At 33.8% G+C, this 9,014-nt stretch overlaps 1 protein-coding gene across 1 annotated transcript; it reads right to left on the bottom strand.

The window, feature by feature from the left end:
* Positions 1–234: 234 nt before the first annotated feature.
* LOC109207207 (protein UPSTREAM OF FLC) lies at positions 235–6,021 on the bottom strand. Its single transcript, XM_019370091.1, has 5 exons — positions 5,560–6,021; positions 5,394–5,463; positions 2,564–2,676; positions 1,501–2,299; positions 235–591 (listed from the first exon to the last, which is right to left on the bottom strand). The coding sequence occupies exons 1-5, from the start codon at positions 5,762–5,764 to the stop codon at positions 465–467; spliced, it is 1,314 nt and encodes a 437-aa protein (XP_019225636.1). The 5' UTR covers positions 5,765–6,021; the 3' UTR covers positions 235–464.
* Positions 6,022–9,014: the final 2,993 nt, after the last annotated feature.

Here is a 9,014-nt window from a genome sequence, read left to right as displayed (position 1 = left end):
TGTTTGATTACACTCGTTATGTTTTACTGAGCTTTACCCTTTATTATGATATCATGTTGTTTTATATCTAATTTTGTTTTCTTATTTCTGTGAAGTATTAGCTTGTCTAGCAACCGGTTTTAGGTGGCATCACAACCCTCTCGTCGGAAAATTGGGTCGTGACATTTGATTTCATACGGTATAAGAAAAACCTGTTAACATGGTTATTTGAGTGGAAAGATGTTAATGCACAAATTGGTTTTATAGATGCCAAAGCTAACCAGTAAAATCTTAGGGGTTTGATTCACAGATCAGGAGTTCAACAACAGTCTAATAAATCCCAAGTTGAAACCTAACTATTTTTCGCACCTCTACAGAAAGGGATGGAAGGGGGTAGCTAGAAGTCTAAAAGCAGTACTGCTATGAATGAAGTTCCTGCTGCTTATACCCAAGAACAGCTTTTGCTGGAAAAAACCGAAGAAAGGTCATTTTTTGGACTGTTTAGAGGAAGACTTTTTCCTTGGAATGCATTTTCCTTTTACAGCCTTTTCCTTCTTCAATTGCTCATCTTCTGCTTCTGCTGTTATTTCTCTCAGTCCTGCCTTTGAGCTCCTGCCCGGTTATAAAGTCACGTCAATTTATATGCTATACACTTAACCAACATTAACTTCAAATTAAAGTAGACACTTTGCCACCCAAATATTAAAAGCCTCAGAAGCTTGTCTACTGTTAACTTTACTGAATTGTAAAAAGTAACCTTTTATAAAACTTTTAGAATTGTAGTAAAATGTTTTTGTAAACTATTCTAATAAAATGTGTACTACTACTCCGTCCGTCTTATATTATCAGTCGTGGTTATTAAAAATAATTATCTCAAATTATTTGTCATTTTAGAAATTAAAGACAAAATTTATTATTTTTTTTCTTTTTTACCATTAGTAATAATTATCCTTGAAAACTACAAACCCCAATGAAAAGAGAAATACGACAGATAATTTGAGACAGAAGGAGTATAACCTTACATTTAGTAGGTGTTTGGACATAAGTGTGAAATTTAGGGACAAAGTAAAATTTATTTTGAAGTTGAAAATATATTTAAAATTTGGAGTAGTGTTTGGATATGAATACAAATTAAAGTTATTTTTGAATTTTTGTGAGTGACTTGGAGTGATATTAGCTTTGGAATTCTTCAAATTCGGGAATTCAACTTTAAATTGGATTTATAGTCTAATACTGATTCCGAAAAAGGTAGAAAGTTTTCGAAAAAAAGTAAAAAGGACCCTTAGTAAATAGTACTCATCATTCAATTTACGTAGTTAAATTTGAATATATACGAAAATTAAGAAGAAAATATAGACTTATAAAATTTGTGATCTTTACCTATACCATAATATATACTACTCCATAATATTTGTATTACTAACAAAATTTCTAATTAAGATAAAATAATTATTTCTAAATTTAGAAAGTTGTGACGAAGGGTAAGACTTGCATGAAAAAAAAGTGATTTTTAGAAAATACCTTTCTTCGTTATAGGAAGATGATTTCTTCAACTGTGGTTCAACTTGAGCTGTTCGTTCCTCTGTCATCATTGATTCAACAATGCTCCCACTGAAATATTCCTTCTCCTCCGACTGCAAATTCCCAAATCGTGGATTCTCCGACATGTACTTGATCTCCTCCACCTCATTCACATCCAAATTCTTTGCCGCCACTTTACACAACACCGCTTTATGAAAACTAGCACTACTACTACTGCTACTCTTCCTAGCCACCACCACCGTGCACGGCGGCGACGGCGGAGGTTGCTTCACAATGGTTGGCTCATTCTTTCCTCTAAACGACACTGAGCCTCCACATGAAATCAATTGGAAAAGCACCGAGTTTCGACCCAGTAATGACTCGGAGGCAACCGGGTCACCATCTTCGAACCGCTTGGACGTGTTGGTAATTTCATTATTAATGGGCTTGTCTGAAAGTGAAGAGGATACTGCTGAAGGAGGAGATAACGAGTTGGTGTGAGTTAACTCGGTCGGATTTTTCCGAGTTATTGGTTGGATTAACTCGTTTTGATCATCAGTGCAAACACCTCTAGAGCATGTGGAATTGGGTGTAGTTGAGCTAGTGTAACTTGATTTCTCTTCATATTCTTCTTCAATATTTTCGTCTAGGTAATGAACGTTGTTCTGAACAATTTCTGGCTCTGTATGTCGTTTTGAACCCACTGATTTGCGTTTTGGCAGGAAGTTTGACTCTTGAATTTGTTGGCAAGTGTTTCTCAGTTGTGGGGACTCTGTTATATGAAGTTGCTGAAATTTTTCTGAACGACAAATTCGTTTTTAGAATAAAACCAAAAAAAAAAAAAAACACTAAGGCATTGTAAAGGAAAAAGTTTCATGAAATTCAGTTACTTATACTATAGTAACAATTTTTGGACATGTCTACGATAACATAGGGTTAAAAAAATTACATGAAATTCTGAAACTGTCTAATAAATTATTGATAAAATCAGGAGTGAAATTTTGATTCATGTTTTTGTGTAAAAAATAATTTGATTGAAAATAAGGGAGTGGGGAGTAATTACCTGTGGAACCTTCAATAATTTCAGAACCTTTGAGAACATACTCAGCGCCTTCAGAAGGGCAGATGAAATCATTTTCAGCCAAGTCATTCCACACATAGCCATTCTTGTAACTCCTACAAAGTTAATTACCATCTTAGCAGTATTTAAATAACCACAGTAAAAAATAGTGTAAAAATAAAGAAACGAATAAATATTAAAATTAGTGAGGTGATAAGAGTATAGGTGTTAAAAGGGCCGGGTCAGCCCGGTTCCGGACCGGCCCAGACCGGTTAAAACCGCAACCGGCCCGGCCCGGTTAAAGGGGGCTGGGCTGGGCTGGGTTAGGGGGGCCGCGCGGGTTGTTCCGTTTACTTTTTAAATACCGGTTACCCGGATCGGTACAACCCGTTAGACAGTGCCGTTAAACCGGTTAATCGGCCCAGACCGGTTTAATGGGTAAATTTTTTTTTTTTTAATTTTTTTTTTGGGAGGTTTACATACCTGTCTAATTTTTAAAAATATAATAGTGGTATATTCTAGTATAAATATTTTATATCTTACACATACCATGAATATACCAATTATTTTATACTAATTAACATAATTTAAAATTGTTGGAATTTAACATATATATCATACACATAATTTGCAAGTATGATACATGTAATAATAGTGGAATACTTTTGTCACTTTTTTGTATGTTTTACAGTGGAAATTGCTTTGAGTATATATTTTATAAGTCTTGATTATACCCTGCGTATATATTTTATACGTATTTAAAATGAAAGAAATATAATTTAAATCATATAGGAGTATTATATAAAGTAAAATACCGGATCCTAGGTTATAAAAAATATAGTGTATATATTTAGGGTATAAATGCTCAAATCATAAATATACATCAAATAAACAACTTGATACAATGTAAAAATACATAAGATAGGCATTAAATATATTTTAGTACACAATAAAAATATATAAGATATTAATTTACTTTTTAAATGCAAACTTTAATTTTGTAATTTTGAAAAAATGTAGCACCTTGCAATTTATAAGTGCAATTTTTTCCCATCTTCCTAACTTACAATAGTTATACAAAATACAAAAAAAAAAAATTTAAAAAATACAATAAACCCACCCCGGCCCGGCCCCCTCAACTCGTAACCCTTACGGTTCAATTTTTACCCGGATGAACCCGAACTCGTTAAACCCGTTAAGCCCCAACCCGTAACCGGCCCGGACCATAACCCGTACGGGTCCAAAAAAGCAAACCCAGCCCGGCCCGGCCCGGCCCACCCGTTTAACACCCTTAGATAAGAGTAACTCCTATTTGTTACATCATGCTAATTAATTATCAGCTATCAATTTTTGGGTTAATTTCATAAATGATCATATAATTATGATTTTTTTTCACAAAACTCATATAACTTTGTCTTCTCACACAAAAATTATAAAAATTTTACTAACTCGCACAAAAATCATAGTGATCGAAAAATATACTAATTTTTAGTAGTATTTTCTTTTTTTTGTAGTTTTTTATTTTTTATTTTTTATTTTCAGTCTAATAAATAATAAACCAATTAAAATAGAAATGACTCAACCCCCGCCCTGGCCCACCCAACCCAATACTCATATATATAAATTAAAATAATACTACAAAAAAAATGCATAGTAAATCCTTCAAAACATGATACTTCTATCTTTTATTTTTCTTTTCAAGATTTTTATTCAAATTGATCGCATTTTTACTTCAAGTGCTCTCTAATTATATCTTTAATTTCTTTGTTTTTTTTTTTTTTAGGATCTCATGCATTCTGAAGTTGGAACTAAATTTTTTATGGGGGAAGAATTCACTTTTAGTATTATTTTAACTCACGTATATAGATATTGGGTCAGGGTTGGATCATTCCTATTTTAAGGGAAAATATAAAATTAGCCGGTCGGGCGAAACTATTGCATTTGCTAGCTAAAATATATATATAGAATGTCTATGTTATAATACACACATATATAAAAAATATTTTATCAGCTATTATTTTTAAGAGCGACTAAAAATATACTCAGATTTCTTCTATTTTAATTGGGTAATTATTTATTAGACTGAAAAAAAAATAAGAAAATACTACTGGAAAATTTATTTTCGACCACTATGATTTTTATGTGAGTTGGTGAAAATTTATAATTTTTGTGTGAGACAGTTTATATAACTTTGCTGGAAAAAAAATCATAGTTATATGAACCTCAATTTTCATTTACTTAAGCACGAATTTTATTTCTATAAACTCACCTCATATTTTCTCTAGAAATACCTTATGACCTACATAACTATCTTCATTCCAAGCTACAAATGTAAGCACAAAAGAAGAAAAGAACGATGATCTCATTAATCTTCTATTCATTTAATTTTTTAAATTTTGAACTTAGCTAAGTTCAACATTTTGGCATAAATTTCAAATATGAAATTTTTTTTCTTCTAATATGCATGAATTCTTCCCTCTTTCACATTTGGTAATTTCATTCATCACTGTGTTAAAGATTTTTAGGTCTAGTTTGGCCATAGATTTGGCTATTTCTTTTTCAAAAAATTTTGAAAATATTGTTTGTTCATGGAATATAACTAGTTTGTGAAAAAAAATTACAAGTTCATAAAAATTGGGTTAGGCAGTTTTGGGTGATTTTATTTTTCCGCTAATAAAACTTCAATTTTTCTTTTTTCAAATTAAATATATGTCCAAACATAATTTCAACTTTCAAAAATAACTCGTTGTTCAAGTTTCAACTAAAATTTATCTTTAACATTTGTTAAACTAGGAGAAAAAACAGGAAGCGTAGATGAACAAAGGGCATTTACCTTTTGCAAGACCAAGAATAGAGTGAAGGCATGCCTCTACCTCTCAAGATAGTAAGCCTATCAATCACATCTGTGCAAGATTTGCATTCCATTCCATTTATTTCACAGCAAATACAACACCAATAAATCAAGAGAAAGAAAAAAGACAATAAACGTATATAGTGACCTTTCAAGCGAAGCTGTTGATGAGCAAGATGAGTGACTTCCATGTAATGAGGATGTTCAAGTTGCCCATTTCTTGATAAGTAATACACAACTTGAACCTTTCTGAAACTTGGTCTTATCACTGATCTTCTGCTGCTTTGTGATTTCCCTCTTTCTCTTTCTGGGCTATTCTCTCTGCATATTCTTCTTCCATTCCCAACCTCCATTTTCTTTCTTTTTCTTTTCCTCTATATTTTGCTTTGTCTTTGTCGTTGAAAAGTGACTCCTTTTTTTATGATCTCAGAAAAGCTAGTTAATGGAGAATGGGAGATTGAGTCAAAGGAAAATACAAGGCCTACTCCTCGAACACTGCATATAAGCAATAGAAATTCACTGTATTTTTTTCTACTGAGTCTACTGCCTACTGTGCCTTGAGATCCTATGGAGAGGGAATTAGGTGTTGAGTCATGATCACCTTTTTAATTCTCCTTCTCTTTTGACTTTTACCTGCTATGGTTTTTAAATTGGAAACGGAAGAAAAAAAAGTAAATTTATCAGAAAAGCATAAAATATTTAAAATCTGAAATGACCTTTAAGCCTTTTTGTCTTTCGTTAAATAAATTTTTTAATTTAGTACATAAAATAACATAAATCATCTTTGCAATAGAAGCATGTCGTTACCTATGTAAAACAGAAAGTTCCAAATTAAATTATTTCCGAGAGACTAAATATTATCAGTGTATGAAATCCTTTACATATCAACCCACTAAGCTCACAACTTTGCGACTAGTTTTAAGTCTATGATGATAGCCTTTATCCGAGTGTAGTATTAGAGTAGGGAAAGCTGGCTAGGTTGCTGACCATATTGTATTTACTATGGCACTCAATGTCCTCCTACTTTTTAGCAGTGTTTTGTCGTTCAACTTTAATTTATCCCATAATCCAAGTACTTTGTTAAGTTGGATACGTACTATAGAGTAGTTGTAGATTATGAAAAAGACTTTGTTGCTGCAACTTCATTATTCTCTTTTGGATTGTTTTCCAACAATAGCCAGCTTTCGGCTGAGAAAACTTATTGGACTACTCTAACCACACGTACATCCTACTGCAATAAAATACTAGTACTAGTCTAATACTGGAGTAATAAGTGTATGATGTGTTTTCTACTCGGGGATTCAAATCTGCTCTCATTATATCTCGAATCACAAGAGTAAATGTGTACTCCCTCCGTTTCAATTTATGTGAACCTATTTGATTGAGCACGGAGTTTAAGAAAAAATAAAGACTTTTGGAATTTGTGGTCCTAAGCAAGTCAAAAAGGGGTCCAGAGTATTTGTGTGATTATAAAAGCTTCTCATTAAGGGTATAATGGTAAGTTTAAGCTAAATTGTTACCAAATTTAGAAAGAGATCATTATTTTTGGAATAGACCAAAAAGGAAATAGATTCACATAAATTGAAACAGAATAGTATAATAGATATCGGTGGAAACATTCGGAGAAATACTTCTCGATTTTGTTGAAGAACAGTAAGATTAAGTTGAGGTCAAAACTAACGTTATGGACCTGGTGGAATCTACTACTATATCTTTGTACTAACACTGTACCAGTTGATGCAATGCAGTCGCTCAAATTACAAAATAACTCTACCTGGTTGGAGGTAACAACATAGTGATTTCAATTTGTCGGAAGAGTAACTCGTACTTTTAATGGATTGGTTGTAGTTGTTGTATATTCAAATTTCATTTAAATCTACTTAAATCTTTCAAAAATTAATTAAGGAGTTGGGAGGGAAAATGGAATATGAAAGTTTGAAAAAATGAAAGAAGTCAGCAACTCTTTCACTATATACTTCAGATCCCGTGGATAGGCCCATATATGCTAATTTATGTGATGTTCTTTTTTTTAATCAGTCTAAAAAATAATATTTTTCTACTAGTTTAACAATTTGACTTTACGCATTTTTTACCTCAATGAGATGATTTATGGGTACAAAAAAATTTTATGGCTAAGTTTTAGACCATAAATTTTAAAAGATATTTTTAAACTCATGTATTCAGTCCAATACCCTCAATAAGTAATACACCTTAAAGGATCGTTTGGTTGGTTGATGTTGGGCTGAGTAGGTTTTGTTTTGATAATTAACAAAGGAACACATGCATGAACCAGGTCCATGAAAAATGTACACAGGGCACGGGCAGATTCAAGCACAAGGCATGCCCGTGAAGGGGATAGGCACAAGTTATATATGATATCCCCTGAACGAAAAAGATGCATAATTGATAAGGAGCAGGACCCCTTAATTGAAGAGAACTCTATCCTATATAAGAGGAGTTAGAAGTTAAAGATAACTAGAACTCTTCCACCATGGGAGAGTAAAACATTAGAGCTCTAGTTAATCCTTATTCTACTTACTCTCTCTCTCTCTCTCTCTCTCTCTCTCTCTCTATATATATATATATATATATATATATATATATATATATATATATATATGTATGTATTTGTTGTGTTCTCTTTTACAGGTGACGCACTATAACGACCCGGCCGGTCGTTTCGAGAGTTATAGCCCCGTTCCCCCATTTCCTGCTTCTTTCATGTTCTTCAACTACATTATGATATACAGGGTTAGTTGGTTCGGGTTCGGAGTGATTTCGGAGTGAATTGAGATACATATTCTCTTATTGGAAGGCTTAAGTTTGAAAAAATTGATCGGATGTTGACTTATGTGTAAACGACCTCGGATTTGAATTTTGTTGGTTCCGTAGCTCCGTTAGGTGATTTTGGACTTAGGAGCGCGTCCGGAATGTGATTTGGAGGTCCGTGGTAGAATTAGGCTTGAATTGGTGAAAGTTAGAATTTTAACAACTTTGGCCGACAGCGAAAATTTTGATATCGGGATCGGATTGGAGTTCCGGGAGTTGGAGTAGGTTCGTGGTGTTATTTTTGACTTATGTGCAAAATTTGAGGTCATTCGGAGGTGGTTTGATAGGTTTCAGCATCGTTTGCGGAATTGGAAGTTTAGAAGTTCTTAGGCTTGAATCCGGGGTAATTTGGTATTTTGATGTTGTTTTGAGTGATTTGAAGGTTCGACTAAGTTCGTATGGGGTTATATAACTTGTTGGTAAGTTTGGTCGAGGCCCTGGGAGCCTCGGGCTGATTTCGGGTGATTAACGGAACAAGTTTAAAGTTTGAAGTTTTGCTGAAGTTGGCTATTGCTGGTGTAAATCGCACCTGCGAGGATATTGCCGCAGGTGCGATGATCGCAGGCGCGGCGCGGAGGCGCAAATGTAGAGTTTGGCGTTGGGTTGGGAAATCGCAGGTGCAAGAAATGGTGTGCATCTGCGAGCCCGGAGATGCGATAATAGGCGGCCGATGTGGATGAGGAGATCTTGACTGTTTTCGCAGAAGCTGAGGAGTGAGCGCAGATGCGCATCCGCAGGTGTGAGACCTGGGACGCAGGTGCGGGGCTAGTGTTT

Source organism: Nicotiana attenuata, unplaced genomic scaffold, assembly GCF_001879085.1.
Source record: "Nicotiana attenuata strain UT unplaced genomic scaffold, NIATTr2, whole genome shotgun sequence".
Taxonomy (NCBI): domain Eukaryota; kingdom Viridiplantae; phylum Streptophyta; class Magnoliopsida; order Solanales; family Solanaceae; genus Nicotiana; species Nicotiana attenuata.
Note: the sequence above shows the minus strand (reverse complement) of the source record. Positions and strands in the feature narration are given on the sequence as shown.